We start from the raw sequence: 25,384 nt of genomic DNA, 5'->3' as shown, positions 1-25,384 counted from the left end.
GGCATTTAGATGTCATAAACTGAGGTAGGGAGAAGCGGGAAATACTCTCCGTTTTTGTATACATACATAAAAGTTTGCAAAGTTGATTTTTGAGAGTTGGCAGTTTGAAAGGACTGAAATTTTGCTTGAAAGTTGGAAATCTTGCTTATGTGCCTATTCAAATATTTTCCTATAGGGTGGAACAGTGAAGATATCTATTAGTTTTAAGAAAGTCCACAGAATCTGTTATTGTACTCTGAAGAGAGGATCCAAAATATATCGTTTGTTTGGCTCACTTTCCCATAGGACAAGTTTATGAACAGGATAACAACTCTTAAGAAGGACAGGCTGGCTGAGGGTTATTTGAAGTACAGAGCAAGCTGCCTTGAATTTCCGTTTCATTTCAGTATTTTTCCTTTCCCTCAAACCCTTTAAAAATTTTTATATAACCTTATGTATTTATTATGGCATATGTTAGTTTCACTTATTTCATGAAATTGGGAGATACCATAGAATTGTATTTTGGTTACCCTTGATAGTCATTTGTCTTTCAAAGAAGCAAGATTCTATTGTCTTTGCACATTAGTTGTCCTTTATGAATTTAATTGGACTAGGCATATCTAAAGAATGTAAAAAATTGTGGTGCAGGGCAAGTATACTCTATATAGCATTAATTATAGCGAAGGATATAGTTTAGAGCAAGTTTTATTATAGATAGTATAGTGGCTTTAAACTTAAGAATTAACATGTAGGAAATTGCCAACCTGTGAATCTTGTTCTAGGTTGTAAAAAAGAAAATTGCTGGTGTGCCTTTCAACTTTGTCAACCTTCTAGTCTTCTGTTGGTATAATTTCCTTTATGATGCCACGGTTATATTTGATTTTTAATTTATTTGAAAACATTGTGTTTACTGGACTTTTGAAAAATATTTCGATACAAAAAAAGTGTTTTAAGTGATTCACAAATGTTATTATACATCTGAGAGTTCATATTGGGTTATTTGGTAGAAAGCATACCAAACTGATAGAAGACATGGATTGTAGGCAGTCATTCTTGTTACTTGTCACTATCTGGTTATGGTAACAGCGAAGAAATAATATCATTTTTGGTTGGTCACAGGTTTCCTAGGTTCAGAATTGTAGCTGCAGTAGCTACTGTACAGATTTGTTTTTAGTCAGATTTGCAAATAACATAAAAGCACTTTGATAACAAATTATTACATGGAAAAGATTTTTTTAAAAAGTTTGTTTTGCTTGCCTCTCTATATACTCAGTGTGGTCCTTCTCACAGAGTAGGCAATCAGTACTTTTTTACTGACTACATATGTACATTACATGTTTCTTGAGTGATATTTTAGAAAGATGTTTGAAGAACTTTAGTGCTTAGAACTGAGTGGTTTGTTGCCATAAGTAAACAAACATCTTTAAAAAATTTTTATAAATATCATTAAGAAAATATGCCATTCTTTCTCTTTTTTCCTTCCACAATAGATAACTTTGAGCATCGTTGATGCTTAATTGTTTGGGACTTGAAACTTGACCTCATCTCAACAAAAAGTATTAAACGCAGAGAAAAGGAAGATAATTTTAATGTGTGCTAGTAGTCCTCACAATTAGTGCAGGTCTATGGTAAATCTACTTTAATGAATAAGGAAGAATGTTTATTATAATTTATTTCTGAGTAGGTGCTTTCGTAACATTTGAGTTCAGGTTTGTCTTCAAGATGACTTAATACCGCTCTCTCTGTTGACTTACAATATTGGTTTGTCTTGTCTGTCCTTCATTAGTTATGTAAAGCTACATCTTCGCTCTTTCATTCATCCACTCATTCATTTACTCTGTATTTGTTGGGTATATCTTCTGTGCCAGGCACTGTCAAATTGCTTTACTAAATAGTAATGCTATTGAATGAGGTACAAGATGTGAAAATGTTTTGTAAATCGTGAAGTGATATTCAAATGCTGTTATCAAATTCTCAAATAGTTTTGAATGAAAGTACCTTTAGTGTAACTGCTTTGTTTAAATTCTAAATTGAATCTGCCAAGAATTTTGTATGACATTTTTTTTAAGAATAGACAAAATTAGATTATTCAGCAATGAAATATTTAATGCAATAGGCTTAAAAGAAAAAGAAACCAAATTTTTGCCTATTAGCTCATTGGATAGAAACATACTTCTGAAGAAGTTGGGACTGTAGGAGGAGGTGAAGTTCATGTCCAGCTCATCATTTTGCAGATTAGTGTTTTTAGCAACATGGAACACTGAGTGGGAGAGCATAGATGACTTAGTGCAAGAGGTTTGCCACTATAGGGAAATTAAACCAAAGAATATGGTGCATTGCTTAAGAGTCAGTTTATACACACAAGATAGCATTTATTTCTAGTCTATTGGTCATAATTCTGGAGTAGTATACTTTTAAATGTCTTTTAAGCTATTTTCAAAGAATATCATTTTAGCTGAGAGTCCCAGGAGCAACTTTAAAGCTGGATATTATGTGTAGAATTTGGTAACATCTTAAGATGCAAGTGGATAAAGCCATTTCTATAATGAGTGGCTTTAGTGGTCCTGATGATGATTGTAAATTTTGTCCTGTTGATTTAACATCCGTTTAGCAGTCTAATCTAAATATATAAGTACCAGATAAACATTTTTATCTAAAAAGTTTTTTTAAAGTTTCGTTTTCTTTATTTTTTTTAAGGCTTATTTATTTGAGGGGGGGAATGGCAGGAGTGGGGGCAGGGGAGAGAATGAATCTGAAGCCGGCTCCGTGCACACCGAGATGGCGACCTGAGCAGAAACCAAGAGTCAGATGCTAAATGGACTGCACCACCCAGGCACCCCCAAACAGTTCCATTTTAAAAGAAAATTCATTGATTTGTGTTGATCTGCATATTTCACTGTTTTGTTTTGTAGTGAAGGGGTAGTGCTAGTGGAAAGAACATGTGCCTGGTTGTCTGGTCTTGGTTTCCTCAGAAAGCAGCTGTGTGACCTTGGGCAAGTCTCTTCATCTATCTGGACTCTTGTTTCCTCAACTGTAAAATGAAGGTCCTTACCTGCTTTGAGATCCCAGCAATGAAATGTCAGCTTAAAACAATGGAATAAATTTTGAAAGTATTTTTTTAGTGTTCTTTAGAACATGTGTTGTGATGCAGATTATTTTAATAGAAAGGGATATGTTTTATCTATGTTTCTTGAATTTGTATTGTTTTTTGGTTATTAATAAATGTTGGCCCCTGATCTCTTCCATTTCCAATACCAAGAATATTAAGATAGGAATTTTTTTTTTTACCCAGATAATGTAATTTTATAGTCAAACCAAGAATGGCTTGAATGAGATGAGGCTCTTTGCTACAGGTGCTACCAAAGAGGCCTTCTAAAGTCATCAGTTTGCACTCGGGCTCCCTATATTTAATGTCTTTATAATTATGTGGTGTAAGGAGATAACCTTTTTAGTTACCTCGTTCTGTATGTAGCCAGTTTTCAGAAAGTTACCTAAATCAAGCTAAAATGATGTTTTGATTCTTTACTGAAGGTTTCTTGCTCTTTTTTAACGGTGTAATAAATCTTGTCTTGAATTATGTGGCCATTTTTCAAAGCATGTTCCCCTAGATATCAGTACATATGACTAAAAAAAAAAAAAAAGAGCCCTGTGGGTTCAGTAAGCTTAGGATTTGCTGAGTTACATGAGGTTATACACATCTTATATCTTTAATATGTTAATTGTGTTGTTCTAAGAGAAAGATATGGTTTGTGGAATTTTCCTGAACTATTTGACCAAAGAATTTTTTTTCTTTTTTCATCATTTTTCTCTTATTTTTCTGGAATTTTTCTTGGAATTCTTTCAAACATATTTTGGGAAAATAGACCCAGGTTTTAATATCCCTTTAGACTCTCTGCACTAGCAGACACCAGTGATTCTGTGGATAGTCTTGGCCTTACCTGTAAGTGCCAAGGGCACATATGGGGCTAGTTTGCTATTCAACCACACAGACTTTGTCAGGCTTTCTTAAGAGTGTTAGTCCTGATTCCTCACTGCTAAGTGAATTAGGCTTTCTACTTAATTTGCATTGGAAACTGAGCCATAATTTAGTTTGATAGTCGCTCAGAAGTCTGACCTTGAACTTGCCACTATGGACTATTTGTCAAAACCCGATCTGAGAAAACAGTATAATTCTACAGTCCCTCCATCCATTCTTCTGGTTATCTAAACTCTTTGCCTGTGTTTTTGGACCACATAATGCCAGTGTACCCTGGACCACATGTTTTGGTCCCTTTCTGTGGAAATATTTTTAACTCTGTTTTATCTTGGCATTTTTCCTTTTTAGGTTGAGAGGGACAATGAGAAATAGCCCTATAAAACTCATTACTGTATATATAAGGACATTTTTGAGGACTTTGTCTGTTACACTACAAGGTATCTTACAAAGACCCATGGGATAAATTTTAGATTTTTATTCTAGAAAAAATGGATTCCTTCTGAAGCAGCAACTTTTTTTTTTTTTTTTTAATATTTATGGATGCTGTAAATACCGAGACCCATTGTGTTTTCTTATTTGCATTGCTTCCTGAAAGCTTTCCTGCTAAATTTGTGGCCCCACTTTTACAAATATGTAGACTTTTACTCTGGCTTTTTTTTTTTTTTTTTTTTAATCTTTATCTGAAGGCAGTCTAGTTTTAGAGTTAGGACTGCAGGCTCTGGAGTCAGAGAGCCTTTTTCAGATCTGGGCTCCATCATTCAGTAGTTGTGTTGAACCCAGGCAAGCTGCTTAATCTCTGTGAACCTCAATTTACTCATCTCTGAAATGAAGTTAATGGTACTCTCATAGGTTTATTGTGAGGATTACCTGAGGATAATAGATGTAAGCACTTGTTCTTGACACATCTTGGAGACTTCATATTTTTTCCACTTTCATATTCCCTTTGTTTCAATTCCTGTATTTTAAAAAAGTAATCAATTTTATGTCATTTATAATGTTTATTGTAATCTGAAAATTTGTTGTACTCTAATTCATCTATTGTCTAAAATATTTCTTGGAGTAAGGCAGAGTAAGTATACATAAGTGTTGGTTTCTTAGCACATTGTGTTATACATAAAATACAGCTATTAAAAACATTCACAGTTGCTTTGCCATAAATATTCCTAAATCCACAGAGATTTTGAAACTAGACATACGTGATAATGTACTTTTAGTTCACTTAACTTTCATTTTCTTCCCTTTTCACCTCAAACACATAGCACCAAACAGATTTTCTGTATTATTTGTATAGGTGTGACATTGGTTTTCTTTAAGACATTTTTTGTTACAACCTCTTAGGTTAAAAGTTTCACTATCACTTGAAATCTGTCACAAGACCAGGGAAGCGCTTTCATTATAGAACGAACTATTGAATAAATAAGTTCCCCAGTTTGAGGAGGTAGAGTTTTATGTGAGGTCAGGCCAGTTGAAGACATTTACAAAGAATTAGTTGTTTGTTATTGCTATGTGAGTTGCAAGAATGGAAAAAAAAGAAATTCTTTCTTCAATACTTCCTTCCAGGCTGAGTCATCACTAGAGAGTGGGAAGGGCAGCAGCAGCAGAGAATCCAAACCCCAAAGCTGATACCACAAAGTAGCATTTCTCCAAGTTGGGGGCTCAGAGGGGAGCCATCATGAGCGATGTTACCGTTGTGAAAGAAGGCTGGGTTCAGAAGAGGGGTAAGTACTCACCAAAGCCAAAAAAGTTGTATGCTTGGTAAGTGTGCTAACAGTTAGCGGTGTCCTAGGAGTTGATAATTGTTCTGAAGCTGTTCACCAGGTCAACAGACATACTATGTCCAGTAAAAGAGAAATGATATTTAACATATGTGTTAGGATTTGCTTGTTATTTAGGGATTCTTTGTAATTCTTGATTTTGATCATTTATCATCAGCATTAACGAAAACTTGGCCTTCTGGTATGTTGGGTGCTGCATGTTGTGGAAGGTTCGTGTTTTGTGTTTTCGAGCCATCCACAGAGGTGTCTTTTGGGTGATTTAGTATCTAAAAAGTGTCTGACTTGTATGCATTTAAAGACATGTACATTTATATTAAGCCAATTTGGGTGGTAGCAGGGGAGGGGCTTACAGGCTTAAAGGGGAAAGAGTTCACCCACAAACTCATGGCTTTGGCAGTCCTGTAAGTTAGCTAAGGAAAGTCCTAAAGTGAAAGACCAAAAGAAGAAAGGGCTTTCGTGTTGTGTGTGTGTTTATGTTTCATCTCATATTTTTATTTTTCATGATCTAGTTTTAGTATTTCTTGTTCACTGCTACTTTAGATAAATAATTCATATGTGTTATTATTCGTTTTTAACACTGAAGAACTCTTCAACGTAAAGCTTAGTTTATCCTCTTTGAGATTACCTGCTAATGTGGTCAATGTGTTTATTAAGAAATCTGGATGTAGACTGGTTGCCAGGCAACTAGTGTTTATCCACGTGGCCAAATTGAGTAGAACGAGGACTATTTCATTCTCAGGACTTTTAAGTTCCTGTGTACTGTGTCTATTTTCTGATTAAAAGTTGCCTTTTAAATAGCGATTTCAATGTCCCTTATGGATCTGTAGTTAATTCCTATGCTTGAAAAGCTGTCGTCAGTAGTTAAATGGGATTATGTATGACTGAGTTTTAAAAAAATTATCCTTATGGAGTTATAATTTCCATAACAAAATACACCAATCTTAAGTGTACATTTTGATGAATTTTGCTACGTTTATATGGTAGTGTAACAAGCACCTTGGTTATGACTTCAAACATGTCCATCACCCCCAAAGTGCCCTTTCCCCTATATCTTCTTTCCTCAACCCTGATAGCCTACTGATGTACTACCACTGGAATCTTCCTTTTCTAATATTTCTTATAAGTGGAGTCATATGGCCCTTTGTGTTTGGTTACTTTTACATAGCATAATACTTCAAGGTTTCATCCATGTTGTGTATATCATTAGTTTGTTCCTTTATTGTTGAGGCATATTCCTTTATTGTTGGCCATACCACGATTCACCTGTTTTACCAGCTGATGGCTATTTGGGTTGTTTCTAGTTTCTGGCTATTATGAATAAAGCTGCTATGAGCAAGAGAGTGCATGTTTTGGTGTGATGTATTTTCATTTTTTCTTGGGGAATAACATAGGAGTGAGATTGCTGCTCATATGGTAAGTGTGTTTCATGATAAAAACTGTTTCAGCCAACTATTGTTAAGTTTTATTTGTTGTATGTTCTATTTTAAATTTAGAAGGGATTTTCAGATTTTACTACTGTATGAAGGCATTTTTTCCTTTATTTTTTAGCTTGTCTGTTACATTTATACTACCTTTCCTAGTTTCTTTGTCATGGCAAATCACTTAAACCTTTTGGGGTAATACTTTATTAATCTCTAAAAATAAGACCGTTATGGGGATAATGGATGTGGACTTGTTTTGAGTTTTAACACCAGTGTAAACTATTGCTGTCACTGCATTTTGTCAGAGATTTAGGGTGGTTCTTGAGTTTGTTTAATTAATTGTGTCTTGAAGAAATACCATAAGAGAAGGTTGGTATATATAGTGCATGGGATACAGAAACAAGAAAAAAATGGACAAAGGTTTCTCTGTGTTTTTTCCTGCATTGGTTAATAGGACACAAAGGTATAAAATGATAAATATAAGTCTTTTCTACCTTTTACCTCTTCAAACTGGTTTCTCTCCTCAAAGATTGCCATTTTAGACCTTTTTTTATTTTTAATTTTTTGGTGATTATTATTTCAATTTTATGTATTATATGCTAAACTTTATAGAGTAATCTCACATAATTGAGTGTATCACCATTGTGAAAAATGCAGAATTTAATGTGTAATACCTATTCTTTTCTTACTTCCCTGAAGGAGATTGATAAGGCTTTATGGTTATACTTTCAATACTTACACTCTTAATTCTAGAAAATACTTAGGCATCATCTCTGAACTTGCCACTTTATGAGTTGAGAAAAATCAGTACCCTTCACAGTTTTTCCCTGAATTCCTCATTGTTCCCTACCAGGGGGGACATTTATTTTATGTTGTCAAGGTTTGTAATAGTAACACTATGATTCCGAGAAGCAATAATCAATTTTGTGATAAGTAAACATTACCATCCGGTGCTGAGCAAAAAGTAGTGTGATGGGTACAGTGGGAACCATGGAGAACAAATGAACTCCTTCTACCATGTTGGTATTCAAGATCAGGATGTACTTTAGTTTGGCTTCTAGTTTGGGCTGTAACTGTTTTTCCTGGATTTTCTAGTTGCCACATTGCCTCCATTGTCCACCTTCTTCATTTTATCACTTGCTTATCTGGCTTTTTATCATGGTATTTGTTGAAATTCTATTGTAAACTGACTTTTTTCTGGGTAAGATGCTCAGCTAATAGCATGTTATTTAATTGCATTCTTGGGCACAGTCTGTGCTTTCTTAGATCTCCTGTCTTTCCACTATTTTTTTTGGATTTATTTTACAATGTTCTAGAAGTTTTTTAATTTTTTAATTTTTAAAAATTTCCTGGAGTACTTTCTCAGAGAAAATATGTGGGAGTATTAACAGAGTATTCAAAAATGTGCTTTTCACTTTCACACCCGGTACATACCTTGGCTGGATATAGAATTCAGTTGTGAAACATTTTTCTTTGCATTACCTTTTAAGAAACAGTTTCACTGATAAGAGGCTTAATGCTGGGGCAGCCTGGGTGGCTCAGCAGTTTAGTGCCACCTTCGGCCCAGGGCGTGATCCTGGGCGTGATCCTGGAGACCCGGGATCGAGTCCCATGTTGGGCTCCCTGCATGGAGCCTGCTTCTCCCTCTGCCTGTGTCTTTGCCTCTCTCTCTCTCTCTTTCTCTCTCTCTCATGAATAAATAAATAAAATTTAAAAAAAAAAAGAGGCTTAATGCTGATAGGAATAATTTCTTTCTAGGTAACCAGTTTCTGTTATCTGGAAGCTTGTTCTGTCCATGCCTTTTTATCCTTGACATTATGAAATGTAGTTCTTTTTAACTTATCCTATAAAGATTTGGTGGACCCTTTTTCATATGTCCTCAGTTCTGGGGAATCTTCTGTATTTATTTCATTATTTCTTCCCTTCCTTTCTTCCCTGTATTCTTTTACAGCTTTTTTCCACTAGAACATCTATATCATTGCTCTGGTTTTACAATTTTTCTTTCACTTCCATGTCTTCATTTTCCTGCCTTGTTCTGGAAGATTCCTTGACTTTTTCTTTGAGCCCTTTACTGAGTTATTTCAGCTGTTACTTTATATTTCTGGGAATTCTTTGTAGTTCATAACCACCTGCTCTTATTTTACAGATAGAATCTTTAATCTTAGGACGCTTAACTAGACTTTAAGTTTTTTCTCTCCTCTGAATAACTTTTTCAGTTTATTTATTCTGGTTCTTTTTTGGTAGTGTTGTATTCCTCAGGTATCTGGTGGTCTTGTTGGTGTGTTTATACTTGTGAAGGAAAGACTGAGGTTGCTGGTTGTGTCTTCTATTTGTACAATTTATGGATTTTCCCTATACTTATGACAAGTTAGATTCACTGAATTGAAGATTTATGATGGTAGTTTTAACTGTACCTTTGGAAGCATTAGTTGAAATATTAGGGGAAGCCAAACTGGGCATTCTTTCTTTCTACTGTTCTTAATTTATTCCTTCAGAGATTTTCAGTATGATTTTAATAATAACCTTGTGTTTTAGTCAAGCATTTCATTAGGTAGTCTATTGTTGTTTGGCCATATTTTGGTTCAGAGAATTTCTTCTAAAGAGCATTATTTAAAAAAAAAAAGAGCATTATTATTTGCTGCCTGTTTACCCTGGGCAAATAGATAATCATCACCTGAACTTGGGTATACTGGTTTGAAAATACATTCAATAACATCTGCCTTCTTTCCCTCAGAGTGTGGTGATGAGCATTATGAGCTAATATGTATAGAGTATTTCTAAACTATTAATAAAAGTATTGACAAAAAGAGTTATAATAGCCCTTAACTTTGAGTATTAAGTCCTTTTCCTCAAACTTGTATTTATGAATCAGTTCTTATTAGCTGCTGCCCAGATATAATCTCATTTTTTAAAATTTTTAATGTAAATAAGTTGTTCTTCAGTAAATATCATCCCAGAAAAGGAAAAAAGCAGGCTTAAGGATAGTTAATGGTACTATGTGGGACAAATGCTTTCCTAACTTTGGTTCTGGTGACATAATATTGAAACTTTTTTTTTCTGTACATTGTTGGAGCAGTTACAAAATGGTAAGTAGGTAAGTATTAATTGAGATAACACAGTAACATGGTATCGTTGATGTTAGAGAGGACAGTCAAGAAAACATCATGTAGCACACATGGAATAAAGTGCCACTTGCATTTTCCTCCCTGATGGTTAGCCTAGGAGTTATCTGCAGATATGTTAAGCACTTGTTAACATGATGTCCTTCATAGACCAGCCTATGGCTATACTGTTGGTAACTACAGATTTCTAAAGTTGATGTCAAAAGTTTTGCTCTCTCTGGGACGCCTGGGTGGCTCAGTGGTTGAGCGTCTGTCTGCCTTTGGTTCAGAGCATGATCCTGGAACTGGATGGAGTTCCGCCTTGGGCTTCCTGCATGGAGCCTGCCTCTCCCTCTGCCTATGTCTCTGCCTCTCTCTCTCTCTCTGTGTCATAAACAAACAAACAAACAAACAAACAAAATCTTTTTTAAAAACCCCAAAAACACAAAAGTTTTGCTCTGTTGGTTTTTTAATCCCATTCCAGCTAGTGGTGATATTTGCTGCAAAAAACTTAACCCCATTAATAAAGTGGTAAATTTAACCAGCCTAAAAAGTCTAAATTATAGAATTAAGTAGACTGCAATACTCTTAACCAGGGCTGATTGTAATTTATAAAATTTCATTTGCTTAATAGTACTGTTTCTTAAAAAGGTAAGTGTTCTCTTATACATGTGGAGAGCCAGTTTCTTGATAAGTTAAAATCTGTAGTGTGTTGTTAGTCAACTCATAATCTTATTGTTTTGCAATTGGTACAAATCCAAGAGATGGTGCTGCATGCATGTGATAATTTCTTAAACTTTTTGTTGCCTTAAAATCTAACAAATTGAACTTTCACATTGTGTTCTGTGTATGTAACCAGTTTGTGCTTTCAAGAAATTGTTCCTTTATTTTGCCTTGTACTAAACAGTTTGTGGTTCAAGGATATCCATAAACCATATCCTTGGAATGATATTTGTTTTATATTCTTTGAAATGATTTGTTTAGAGAAACTAGAATGTTAGTATTTGGTAACTCCAAGCTAAAACTTAATAAGTGTATGAGTTTTCTCTCAAAATAGCTTAATGCCACTATGCAGAATATTTTAGTAATGTGAAGAGTGTAAGCTGGCCTATGTTTAATGTGTGATTGTTGTGATCTGGCCAATTATAAGCTATTATGGAAAGCAAAACGCACAATTTTTTGGCTGCTTGTCCAAGTCCAAGGGCCTTCTCTTTAACTTTGTACATACTTGCATACCTTTTGTTCATGTTTCATTCACAAAATGAGTTTTGAAATAAATTATCAAGTGATTATGGAGATAGAAAATGACAGTATGATTTTGTTTACTACTCAGCAGCATTTTTCCGTAGAAAGTAAAGAGCTGTGATAGCAACCGAATAAATCACATGATAGATTAGAGAAGTTTATTTCAACTATTGATGTTACAAATGGAGCATAAACTTGAAAAAATTAAGTTTATTTTCTAATGGCGTTGGAACTCTGAGATTTAATGTATTTACTATAATGTGAAATTTGGGGAGCTTGGGTGACTCAGTTAAGTGTCTGACTCTTGATTTCAGCTTAGGTCATGATTTCAGGATTGTGAGATTGAATCTCAAGTTGGGCTCAGTGCTGGGCATGGAGCCCGCTTAAGATTCTCTTTACCAACCACTCTACCACACCACCTCCCCCTTAAAAAATGTGAAATTTATTTTTCTCATATTTTGAATACATTTATTTTGAAAATTTTAACCAGGAAAACCAAATGAAGAGAACCATCAAATGATAAGGCTTTCATATGCATTCTAGAGTTACAGAATTGTAGAGCTGCTAGGGTAGCACAGTCGGTTAAGTCTCCGACTCTCTTAAAATAAATGCATAAAAACAAGAATTGTAGAGCTGCTGTGATGCATACACATACTCATACACTCTGCTTCCCAATCAGCCCTTGAGTTTTGTGTATTGACTTTGTATCCTGCAGCCTCATTAAATTCACTTATTCATGTTAGTTAGTTTTATGATTTTCTGTGTAGATGGTCAGGTCATTTGAAAAGAGCCACAGTTCTGCTTCCTTTGCAGTCCTTATGCCTTTAATTGATTTTTCTGGTCTTGTTTTGCTGGTTAGGAATTTGGTGCAATTTTGAGTAAAAGTAGTGAGAGTGGACTTTTGGCCTTATTTCTTGGGTTATTGGGAAAGCATTTATTTTACCATTATCATAATATTCTATAATAATCAGTATTGTATTAGTTGTGGGTTTTCTATTGCTGCCTTTGATCACGTTGAGAAAGTTCTCTTCTGTTGTAGTTTGCTGAGAATTTTTATCATGAGTGGGTGTTCACTTTTTTCAAAAAGTTTTCCCAGGTCTGTTGAAATGGCTATATGATTTTTCCCATTACTATTGACAATGGTGTATTACTTTCATGGCTGGAAAAATTCCATTTGGTCATGATATATTTAATTTACCAGTTTTGATATACTAATATGTTGTTAAGGATCTTTTTTTTTTTTTTTTTTTTGGTGTTTACATTGGTCTGTCATTTTCTTTTTTTTTCTTTCTTTCTTTTTTTTTTTTTTTTGGTCTGTCATTTTCATTTCAGGTTTTGGTATAATGGCTATGCTAGACTCCTAAAATATGTTGGGAAGTATTTCCTTCTTAATTTTTGAAGGAATTTGGATAAGATGGAATTTATTTCTAACTTAACATGTTCGGTAAAATGCATCAGTGAAACCATTCAGGTTGGAGCATTTTTGGTGAGATTTCTGATAACAAATCCAGGTTCATTAATAGATAGATATAGGACTATTCAGATTTTTTGTTTCATCTTGTGTCAGTTTGGACAAATTGTGATTTTTAAGGAATTTGTCCATTTTGTCTAAGTTGATATATTTGCCATGAAGTTTTTAAATTTACTTATTCTTTAAGTAATGATAATCTCCTTATTAAATTCTGATATTGGAAAAAAAATTCTGATATTGGTAAATTGTGTCCTCCCACTTTCTTTTTTTTCTCTTTGATCAGTTTTTTTCTTTTTTCTTTTTTTTCTTAAAGATTTTATTTATCATGAGAGACACAGAGAGAGAGAGAGGCGGAGACATAGGTAGAGAGAGAAGCAGGCTCCCTGCGGGGAACCAGATGTGGGACTAGATCCTGGATTCCACGATCATGCCCTGAGCCAAAGGCAGACCCTTAACCACTGAGCCAACCAGGCGTCCCTGATCAGTTTTTCTAGGAATTTATACATCTTATTAATCTTTTTTTTTAAAGATTATATTTATTTATTTATTTATTTATTTATTTATTTATTTATTTATTTATGATAGACACAGAGGAGAGAGAGAAAGAGAGAGAGAGAGAGAGAGAGGCAGAGGGAGAAGCAGGCTCCATGCTGGGAGCCCGACGCGGGACTCGATCCCGGGACTCCAGGATCGCTCCCTGGGCCAAAGGCAGGCGCCAAACTGCTGAGCCACCCAGGGATCCCCTCTCATTAATCTTTTGAAGGAGCCAGCTTTTTACTTTGTTTTCCTTGTCCTTTTTATCTATTTTATTGCTTTTGCTCATTATTTTAATTTACTTGTCTTTTTTTCTGGATTATGGTAAAATATTATATCATTGTAATGATGTAATATATTTATTACATCATTGTAATGATGTAATATTTTTTTGAATATAAGCATTTAAATCTATGGATTTATCTTACTTAACTGATTAAGTTCCATAAGTTTTGATGAAATGTGTTTTCATTATTATTTATTATTTAGTGTAAAGTGTTTTCTAACTTCTCTTGTGATTTCTTCTTTGAATCATGGGTTATTTAGAAAAATATTGCTTAATTTGAAAACATATAGGTGTTTTTAGATATCTCAGTGTTTTAATTTCAGCTTTTTATTTGATTGTATAGAAAATAATATGTAAAATTTCAGTCATCTGATTGTATAGAAAATAATATGTAAAATTTCAGTCACCTGGAATTTTTTGTTATTTAAATTTTTTTTTTTATGGTCCACCATATGGTCTCTCTTGAATTTTCTGCTGTTGTGGGTGTAGTTTTTCATAAATGTCTGGTCAGGATGGGTGATGATGAGTCCTATCTAACTTTACTGATTTTTTTCTTTAGTTCTATCAATTACTGAGAGAGAGGTAAATCTCTAGCTATGATTGTGAATTTATGCTTCTTTTTTCTGTGTTTTGCTTTATATGTTTTGAAGCTCTGTTATTGACTGTGTCCACATTTATAATGATTGTATCTTCTTGATGAATTACATCTTTTATGCATATGAAGTGTTCTTATTTTTCTTTGGTAATACTCTTTGTCTTGAAATTCAGTGTGTCTATTATTAATGTAACCACTCCAGACTATTTCTGATTAATGTTTACATCTTCTATCTTTTTAAATGTTATTTTACATTTAGCTTATCTGTGTTTTATATTTAAACTGCCTCTCTTGTAGACAGCAATTTTTGGGTCTGGTTCTGGTTTTTTTCTTAATCTCATTTGACAGTCTTTACCCTTTAATTTGGATCATTCATATTGAAACCATTCATATTTAATAATAACAAGGTAATTAGTAATATGGTTGGGTTTCCTTCTTTCCATATACCTGTACTTTTTGGATTTAGAATTTTTTTTTTTTTTTTTTACTTTCTCATGTTATCTCTGCTATTGGCTTGTTAGTTATGCCTCTTATTAAAATATAAAACAAATCTGTAGTTAATGTTGTTGATTTGATTGACTTTAGGTCTACTGTTTTGTTATTTATTTTCTATTTGTCTTATTTAAAAAAATTTCTCTGTTCATGTGTATGTATATATTGTATATGTATATACATACATGTGTGTATGTGTGTGTGTATATATATATATATATATATATATATATTCTATTGGGTTAATTGAAATTTTTTTAGTATTTCATCTAAATTCCTCTATCAGTGTGCATTCTCAGTGGAGGAGAGGATATTTCCCCCAAGGGGGCAATAGTTGGTTCCAGGAGAGGCAAAAAACATAGATATTACAGTCGTTTGTGCCTTTCCAATAGGACAGATTATATAAATGTGTAAACATATACATATATCCATGGTATTAAAATTTCATGTAGGAGGTTAGAGCTATTAGAAAAAAAAAGTCTAGTCTTGTTAGCTGAGCCATAATGGAAAAAACTGAACTGCTCTATAATCTTGCATTACTTAATGGTTGTTATAGGGCAGTAGTTTTCAACCAGCCTGGGGGGCATTTGTCAATGTCTAGAGACATTTTTTTGTTATGACTTGGGTTGGGTGTGCCATTGGCATCTAGTAGGCTGAGGATGCTGCTAAATATTCTACAATGTACAAGATAGTTCTTCCCAAACAAAAAATTTTTACTTCAAAATGTCACTAGTGCTGAGGTTGAGGTTGCGATTATAATGTGCATCCTTCATTTATCACATTCTATACTGGGTTAATATTTTACTACTTCCTGTAAAATATAACTTGAAATACTATAGTTCTATTTACCCCTCTTCTGAGTGCCTTGTGCTGCAGTTCTCATATATATTAGATACAAATTATGTTATAAAACTCTGGATATTTTAATTTTTGTTTTATGTCATTTTTATGTCTTTTAAAGAATAGTAGGACAAATATAGTCTTTTATGTATAATTACCTACAGTGTTTCTACTTATTTCTTCTTATAGATTTTGAGTTTCTGTCTGATACTGTTTTCCTGCAGCCTGAAGAGCTTTCTTTAGCCTTTCTTTTAGAGCAGACCTGTTGGTGACTAGTACACTCATATTTTTGGTTTATCTTAAAATGTTTTCATTTTATCTTTATTTTTGAGGGATTTTTTAATTGTATATAGAATTATGATTGTTAGTTTCTTTCACTTTAAAGATGTTATTTCATTTTCTTCTGCTTTTCCTTGTTTTTGATGAGAAGTAAGCTGTTATTTTGTGTTGTTACCTATGTACAACATGTCAGTTTTCTTGACTGCTTTCAAGATTTTTCTAGCTTTGATTTCAGTAGTTTGAATGTGATGTGCCTACATGTTATTTTCTTTTTACATATCCTATTTTGAATTTACTGGGATTGTTTGTATGATATATAAATTTATGTCTTTTTTACCAAACTTGGGAAATTGTATTGACCATTAGTTCTAAAGAACATTTTCTACTTTGTTATCTCCTCTGCTTCTGGGACTCTGGTTATACCTGTGAAGATACTTGACAATGTCTCACAGGTCAATTAGGCTGTCTTTTTCAATTAGGCTGAGTTTTTTCAGTATTTCTTCTCTCAGTTCTAGAGGTAGAATACTTGCTAGTAAACTGTTAAGTTCACTGACTCTTCTGCCATCTCTCTTCATTATTTACTGTGGACTGTATTTATTGTTAACTATTTTTATCATAGTTGCTTTGAAGTCCTTGCCTGCTGACTCCAGCATTAGGATTTTCTCAAGTTGTTTTCTGTTGACTTTTCTTTCTTTGCCCACTTTCTCATTTCTTCATATGTCTAGTAATTTTCAGCCATATAGTTCATTGTGATGATATATTTGCAGACTTGTGATCTGTTGTTTTCTACAGAAACTTTTGGTATTTCTGCTAACTGGTATTGTCCTTCTGTTCAAATTCAACACTTTGTTTCACCTATTGTGAAGAGCAAGTTGAAATCTCAGCTTTTCTGTCCACTTTTTGATTTCTGCTGTCAGGCTTACTGGAGTTTTTTTCTATTCATGCACAACTCACGGTTTAGCTAGAATTTGGGTTGAGTTTACATGTAGGTTTTTAGGCTGCCCCATTATCATTTTTGTGGGATTTCTCTCTCTTTCTAGCCATTTTGGCATCTGACTCCAGCATTTGACTCTTTAAGCCAACAAGACTATATAGTTTTTGGTCTGAATTTTATCCACCTTATTTGAAAGGAATGGGGGAGCCCTCTCAAGCAGAAAGCCAGGTAATTGCAAATCTCACCCAATGCACTTCCTTGTTTCAGGTACCAACTTCTTTCCAGTTCCTGCTTACTTTTGGTGCTTTCTACTGGCTTAAAATAGTTGTTTTTTATATTTTTATATAGAGTTTGTAATTTTATGTATGGGAAGATTAGTCTAATGTAAATCACCCTACAACTACTGGAAGTGAAATTCTAATAGGTATAGGCTTTAATGTATGGACATAAAAATTGGTTTAAGTTTTATAATTCGCTTAATTTTGTTATTTAGTTGCTCATAACAAGTCATGTGCAGTAGAAATTTTTTTTTAAAGATTTTATTTATTTATTCCTGAGAGATAGAGAAAGAGAGGCAGAGATGTAGGCAGAGGGAGAAGCAGGATTTAGATTTGAGGAAACTGATGGTTTCAACTGGCTGAGTTCCAGTCACCTGGAAACAGCTGAACCTTTTTTCCAAGTGAATTTATGGAATTTGAAGCAAGGAGAGACATTAGAAGTCATCTTGTCTTAGACCCATTTATCTTCCAGATTAGAAAACAGGTCATTTTTGGAGTTAGGGGCTTAGCCTGGACCAGTAGCTGAGATTTCTTTATTGTCAATTTTATGCTACTTCATATTTTGTTTCTTTCGGACACTCAGACATATATTGGAGTTCTTTTTTTAAAAAGTCTCTTATTAGGACCTGGTGAGAGAGGGGCTCAGAACTGTTGACAGGAGGAGAGTGTAAAAACCCTGTGAGAATGGAAAAAGGGGAGTATCTTCCATCTGGTGGAATCCTTACACTATTTGAGTAGTATCACTTATTTTTTTTTTTTTTTTGCTTTTCTTTGTATCTTTTATTTTTTTATTTTATTTTATTTTTTTATTTTTTATTAGTGTTCAATTTACTAACATACAGAATAACCCCCAGTGCCCGTCAAGTAGTATCACTTATTGATGTATGTCCCAGTGGGGAATGCAAGGAAGCTGTACCTCTAGAACTTATTCTGTTACCTCTCTTGAAGAAACTGTTTTTATACTCTTTGACAGAAAGAAAATTTCTTTAATAATCTGTTCACATTCTGTAATCAATCACATTATTTTACTGATGTGATTAACCATGTACCTACCACCAAATATTCTTTTATGTATGTTGTTGCCTATGCCAGTTTTTCTACTTGGCATATTTTTTTCTTGTGTCTTTGTCAATGCAAACCCTTTGTGTCCTTTAAATATACATTCTGATATAATCTCAGTTTTTTCCCAGATCACACAGTCTTAGAAAGTTAGAATGATTTCTCTTGTCTGCGGTATTACATCACTTTGCTTCCTCTTGGCTTTATATTGGCTATTACAGAGATCCATTATTTCTTTTTATCCGTTGTCAACTCCCCAAGGGCAGGAACTGTGTCTAATACAACTGTATTTTGCATCTAGGATCTACCAGGACTTTGAACATAGTAGGCTCTCAGTCTTTGAATGAATGAGGAAGAAAACAGTTTTAGAAGGTCAAATAACAGTATGTCACAGATTTCAGGGCAAGGAATTAGAATTGGGACAGCTGAAGCAAGGCAGGGAATACAAAATAGATCTCAATTATGAAAGCAGCCTGTATCTAGGATAGACTTTTGGTAAGGGCAATGCTGGGATTCTAGATCACGGTGTGTATCTGTCAAGTTTTTTTGGAGGAAAACAGAATTAGGAATTGGTAGTAATGACTGAATGGTTATTCCTGGCAGAGGTGGCTGTGCAAGACTCTGATCGACCCAGAATGGATTAGTACCTAAAGTATCTAAATCTGATAGGTGCAACCTGGACACTATAGTAAGAATAGAGTTAGTGGTCATAGTCCTGGAATATTTATCCACATTTTACTCTTAGAACTACAAAGTACTTTTGTGAGTTCATGACACCTAACTTTTCCAGCCTAGAAGAATCTTTTCTACTACATTTCTGATGGATCGTTATCTCAGATATTAATGGGTAACTAAAATCTCACTATGTAAGACCTAAGTGTTTCATTATTTAACAGCTCTGAGTACTAGTGGTCTTTCATTTGCCCTCCTGAGCAATATGAAACAAGTTCTATTTTCCATGTAATAGGCCTTTGGACTATTAGGCCATAGCACTTCAGAAGTGCTATGATATTTTCCCTAAAATCTTCTTTTTAAGCAAAATGTTCTCTTTAATTTGTTCATTGTGTGACATGGTTTCTAGCCCTCATATATAATTTTGGTGTCCTACTGTGGAAATACCTCAGTTTGTCGATGTTTTTCTTAAAATGTGGTACCCAGAAGTGAACATGATCCTGCAGGTGTGGTCAGTGTAGGGAAGAGCATAGCAGGACTATTTGTTCCTACAGTACATCACAGTAGGGCTGCCACTGTCCTCCAAGGCTGCAGTCAGTTTTCTCTATTTTACCTTTCAAAGGAACTTTTATGATGTTTTGTTTTGTTTTGTTTATGCAGATAATTTGCATATGCCAATTTGTTGTCCACATGTTACCAGTTTACATTCCTATCACCAGTATGTAAAAGTTTCTGCTTTTTCATGCCATAATTATCACTGGGTGTTACTGTTTTTAGTTCTTGCCATCATATTGCTGTTTTGTTTTACATTTATTTGTTACTGAGGTTTAACTTTGTTGTTAATGCTTTTAGCCTTTTTTTCTTTGAATGAATTGCTTGTTTGTGTCCTTAGTTGATTTTTATATATGTGGCCCTATGTCTTTAGTTTTATAAATTTTACATGTTTTTATTTATTTGTAAGAGCTTTTTGTAATTGCAGAATACCAATACTTTATTAATCATTTTTTTGTTACAGATATTTTCCTGGCTCGAATAGATCTTTTAACTTTATGTTTTTGTCATGTAAAAGTTTTTAATTGTTCTGTAGTTTAATACATAAGACTTTTCCCTTCCAAGGAGGCCATTGAGGTCACATTTAGAAACTTTTGCCGTTTTCTTTGAGCATCATTATGATTAAAACAATTTGTATTATCTATTACTCCCTTTTGTAAAAGATCCAAGCAGTGTATAAATAAATAGAGTATGATAAGATTTCTCCATTCCCAATTTCCTTCTCAGAAATAACCACTGTCAAGTGGAATGTACTACTATAAAGCCAACGTTTTTCTTAAAATAGGTAAGAACCAGAAGGATACATACCAAACAATAAGTAATATTTGTCTCTTGTCAAGAGATTAGAATCCAAGAGATTAGGTGAGGGGCAGGAAGAGGGATAATTAAAGAAATGGGACTTTGCACTTTATTCTGTATACACATTTGGATTGTTTGTTTTATCTCACTTTTCATAAATGGCATCATAATCATTTAACAGTGTATCTTAGAGATCTGTCTATGCCATTGTAACATGGTCACTCAGAAATTTTGAAAAAAAGTGTCTAACTTGATACAGCTTGCTTTAGACAATCTATTCTTACCCGTCTGCTTTTTGCATTTTTAAGTATTCGTGTACTGTCAGTTTAGTCCACTGGTTAAGAGGATGGAATTTAACTTCAGATCTTGGCTTTGCCATTTATTAGTGACTGTGGGCAAAATACTTAATATGCCTTAAATTTCTCATCTGGAAAATGGTGATGATAACAAGACTCTTGATTAGCTCTTATCACAGTGCATGGGACATACTAAATCATTAATACACAATAGCTATTATTTAATAATCTCTTATAGGATATTGCTAAATTTCCCATCAGGTTTACTAGTATTTAATGTTTAGACTCATCCATTGTGTTCCTTAATAAAAACAATAAGGATACTTGCCCTTTTCAGTTTTTTTTTTTTTTTTAAATCCCTTTTGTTGCTTTGCATTTCTCAGAGATTATTGATGCTAACTGGAACTCAGCGATAAGTCATTTACTGTCTTCTCAGCACCTTTGGGCATCAATGTTTGCATTATGATGATTCTCTTTTGAGAAGATAAGTGTAAAAGAGGAGTTAATCAGTATTCCTTTCCTATTGTCTGGGCCTGAATGCTGTGCTCTCTTCCTCTGGCTTCATCTTTTAAAACTTTGAAATTCATGTTGGTCCATAACTGTTTTTCTCAATTCATTGAGGACTTAAAGATCCTCAATGGGGCTTACAGATTATAGACTTACTTCTTCTAGGTCTCTGTATCTGTTCTTTGTTACATTTCTTTCCTAACACTTTTTCCTATGTTAAATGAACTAGTGCTTCAAGCAACGAATACATACTTTTTTTCTTCCTCATTCAGGGTTGGGTAAGGTCAAATGATAGGCACATTTTAATCTTGTGGTTGAATTTTATGACTAAAACTATTTGCCATATAAGAATACTAATTTCCTTACCTTGCATAATTGGAAGCAAAGACATTCTATTCAATATTCATTGGCCTAGAAGTAGAGGTTAAGTGTATTTTTTTAACTTTATAATATTAAGCAAGAGAGAAACCAAAAATGAAAATAAAAGTAGTAAGAATTGGGAAGAAGGGTGAGGGAGAACCCAGGTTTTCACCTTCAGAATGGGAAGTCAGTTGATGTGGTTACAGGTGATAAATCAAGAGACAGAGGCATAATACCAAAAACATTATAAGTGTCCGTTTTTGAGAAGTGGAAAAGAGATCGAGGCTGTGCGTATTGTGTGTGTGTGTGTGTGTGTGTGTGCAAGCACATGGGGTGGGGAATGGTGGAAGAGATGCTTTTGTTTTTCAGTTTTCTATTCTTTCATATGCTTTCGAATTGTTGTTAATTGGTGCATGTATCCTTTTATAATAATAAATCCTGTGGCGCCTGGGTGGCTCAGTCAGTTGAGCATCTGCCTTTGGCTCAGGTCATGATCCTGGAGTCCTGGGATCAGGCCCCGCATGGGCTCCCCGCTCAGTGGGGAGTCTGCTTCTCCCTGTGCTTCTCCCTCTGCTCATATTCTCTCTCTCATACTGTCTCTCTCAAATAAATTATTTAAAAATAAGTTCTATCCTGCATGATCCCAGTTTATAAAAATAAAAAAGTACACTTTTGTATATTGATGTCTTTAAAAATTGTTTGGAAGGAAATATACCAAATATAAAAAGTGATTATCTCTAGGTAGCGAGTTTTTTCCTGCCATTATATTTTTCTGTATTTTGTAAAATTTCTAAAGTGAATATTGTGACTTTTATAGTTAGAAGAGATGTTATTAAAGAAAAATATCTGTCCTGGATTTAATTTGTCATACTTACTTGGCATCAAGAGGACTTTTTTATTTATATAAGTACTATAACTTTTTTTTTTAACTAAAAGAATTGTACACCATATTCTCTAAATGTTTGTAAGTCTATTTGTAAGGCAGGCATTCTGCTAAAAATAACAGAAAACCCAGCCAACAGTAACAAAACAAAGACTGGTTATTTTTTTCACTTTAAGAAGGGTAAAGGTGAGCAGTTGCTAGCTGTTTAGCAAATAAAGATAAAATTATAGGAGAATCAGACTCTCTCTGCTGCATTGCCTGTAGCTTGTTGGCTTTTTGTCCTGCACTTGTTGCTCTAAGGTTTCAAGATGGCCGTGCTAATAAGCATGACATTTCTGTTCAAGGCAGATGGATGGAAGATGGCTAGTGTTAGCTACACTGTCCCTTTTATTAGGAAACTAGCAGCTTTCTCAGAGCTCACTATCAGACTTCCTTTTATGTCATGTTGCCCAGAACTGGGTTACGTCTCCCCACGGCTCCAAGAAAGTGAATATTTGTCTTTCAGCCTCTGTAGGGGGAAGTGGCAAGGGTAGTGGGGACTGGAAGTTGATACTATGTTAGCCAACCAACAGTGTCCCCTATGAAAAGTTTTGATATATACAATTATAATGTTTGTACTTTGGTTGCCAGTCACATTTCCAGGAGATACAACAGCCTTTCTAGAGGTTAGGTTGAGAATGCCCTTACTGCACGGGCATTTCTAGAATATACTCCTGTGGTGATTACTCCAAAATGTTGCCATTTTGTCTGGTTGTAGGAGTACTAGGCTTGTGCTCCCTTTCATATTTTGAGGTGATAGTGAGTTAGGGGTTATGTCTGTAAAATACTCCCTAATTTGACTTTATTCCTCTTATAAAATCCAAATTTCAGTTTCTATCCAGTATTCAAAGGATTGTGAGTTTTTAAAGGGTGTCAGGTAAATTATATATAAAGATTTTCATTTTTATTTTTCAGTTAGAGTATGCAATGAAAATGGTAGTCACAAGTTTTATAGCTGATGATTCCAACTCTACCAACCCACATAGTACTGGGTTAGCCAAAAGTACCCAGATGACTTTGTTCAAAGTATGAGGTCTTATATTTACATGGATTTTTTCATGCACCTATTTTAATGGATATTACCCCTTATTTCTTATTCCTTATTCCTTATTCCTTTGTCATGGACTTCTTTAAAAAACTTTTAAAACTACAGATATATGCAGTTGCCATTGTGATGTTTATGGGTTTCAGCATTAAAATGGTGCTAAGTAAAATATGGTACTATCAAATTAGACTTGTTTATAAGTTTACGATGAATTGTCAAACTTTAATTTTACATTTGTTTTACTGTAAATCAGAGATATTTGTTTAGTCCTAGCCTATTTTTCCTTAATCCTAAAAGGTATTATTACTTCTTGCTTTTTTTTTTAAGATTTTATTTATTTTTTTATGAGAGACACACAGAGGGAGAGGCAGAGATATAGGCAGAGGGAGAAGCAGGCTACATGCAGAGAGCCCGGTATGGGACTCGATCTCGGGACTCCAGGATTATGCCCTGAGCCAAAGGCAGATGCTCAACCACTGAGCCACCCAGGCGTCCCACCTTTTGCTTTTGAGGAGTGAAAAATTGTCCTTGTAAAGGAAATGATCAAAAACAACAACAAAAAAAGGAAATAATCATACTCATTTCTAGTATTTGAAAAATTTATTTAGTTATAGAGAAATATGTGCTGGAGACTGGGGAGGATATGAAGATGAAGAAACAGCTCACCTGCCCAAATGGAGTCTAGAGTCTTAAGTAGGGGAAGAGACTCTGCATGAGTCAGTTTCCCCATCTGTGAAGTGGGGTTAGTGATACTTCTTACCTACCTCGTGATGGTTGTCATGAGGACTGAGTGAGTGAAATCATGTGAGGCTTAGAATTAGGCCAGGCACATAGTAAATGTTCCGTAAATGTTTGCTGTTACTATTATTATTATCACAAAACAGAGATTTGCACAGAATGCTTTGCAAGCACAGACTGAGGCAGGGATTGACTTTCTGGAAAAGCTAGAGGAGTGTTAAATTTTTACCTGCCCTTAATTCCATGTTCATCTTTGCCACTCTAATGCCGACTGCTTAGTCAGCCCTCAAAAACTGTAGATGAATGAATTAATCAGAGAATGAGAATACACTTAGCCAAGTGGAGTTTTCTTAAAAGTATCTTTAAGTAGATATAAAATTTATAAAATTTGAAGATGTAATATTAAAACTTACTGATCTTATATGCCTGATTTAATCCTGGGATAGAATTTAGAGTATTTTTTTCAAGTAAGTAAATAATAGAAGATAATTTAAGAAATAGAAGAGCTATTACTTTCAACCTGGCTTTTGAAACAAGCTGGGTTTTCAGACAAATTAAGACATATTATTTTCTAGCAAGGACTTGGGATGCAACTATACTGCAGACTACAGCTCTGTCCATAGATTTTGGCAGTATTGTGTTGTTTTAGATCTGTTTAGTGACATCCGTTACCTACTGTTGCAGAACAGACCACCCAATACTTAGTGGCTAAAACCAATGGTTTATTATTTTTCATGATTTTATGATTTGACTTGGAAGCTACCCTGGTGGTCTCACTTGGGGTTACTCCTATGGCTGCATGGGAAAGCTGAACTGGGAGATCCAAGAAAGCCTTGCCCCCAAATTTGGGTCCTGGGTTCATTGTTGGCTGGGAGTGCCTTCGTATTCCTCCATGCCTCCCTTCCCCCACAGAGCAGCCTAAGCTGCTTGAGAGCATATAGTTGCCCCCCTCTGAGGGTGGAAGCCACTGACCCTTCCCAAGGCCAGTTCCAAAGCTAGCACAGCATTTGTTTTAATTCTATTTTGCTGGTCAAACAAGTTACAAGGCCAACCTAGATTCAAGGGGAGGAGAAATAGACTCAATTTCTTGATGGGAAGAATGGCAAAAAATTTGTGGTCCTCTTTAATCCATGATAGAAGCCTGGGGCCTTACTATTTTTGATTGGATATTTATCTTCCATATTTATTATTTCTTCCTTTATGTTTTTTATGTCTTTTCCTCTTTCCTT

At 34.4% G+C, this 25,384-nt stretch overlaps 1 protein-coding gene and 1 long non-coding RNA gene across 4 annotated transcripts in view; one reads left to right on the top strand and one right to left on the bottom strand.

The window, feature by feature from the left end:
• The window catches only part of AKT3 (AKT serine/threonine kinase 3), a 309,052-nt gene that overhangs the window by 5,216 nt on the left and 278,452 nt on the right, over positions 1-25,384 (top strand). For 2 of the 3 annotated variants that reach the window (XM_025430554.3, XM_025430551.3), the window contains exon 2: positions 5,516-5,673. In XM_025430554.3, coding sequence (XP_025286339.1) covers positions 5,628-5,673 — 46 coding nt within the window. In that variant the 5' untranslated portion in view covers positions 5,516-5,627. Of the gene's footprint in view, positions 1-5,515; positions 5,674-25,384 lie in introns of those variants that run through there. The other variant, XM_049112398.1, reaches the window with a different exon arrangement.
• Positions 4,796-6,391, bottom strand: LOC112648745 (uncharacterized). Its single transcript, XR_004817583.2, has 3 exons — positions 6,356-6,391; positions 5,686-5,786; positions 4,796-4,910 (listed from the first exon to the last, which is right to left on the bottom strand). It is a non-coding gene; the product is annotated as an uncharacterized LOC112648745 (long non-coding RNA).

The sequence above is a fragment of the Canis lupus genome, chromosome 7 (assembly GCF_003254725.2).
Source record: "Canis lupus dingo isolate Sandy chromosome 7, ASM325472v2, whole genome shotgun sequence".
Taxonomy (NCBI): Eukaryota; Metazoa; Chordata; class Mammalia; order Carnivora; family Canidae; genus Canis; species Canis lupus.
Note: the sequence above shows the minus strand (reverse complement) of the source record. Positions and strands in the feature narration are given on the sequence as shown.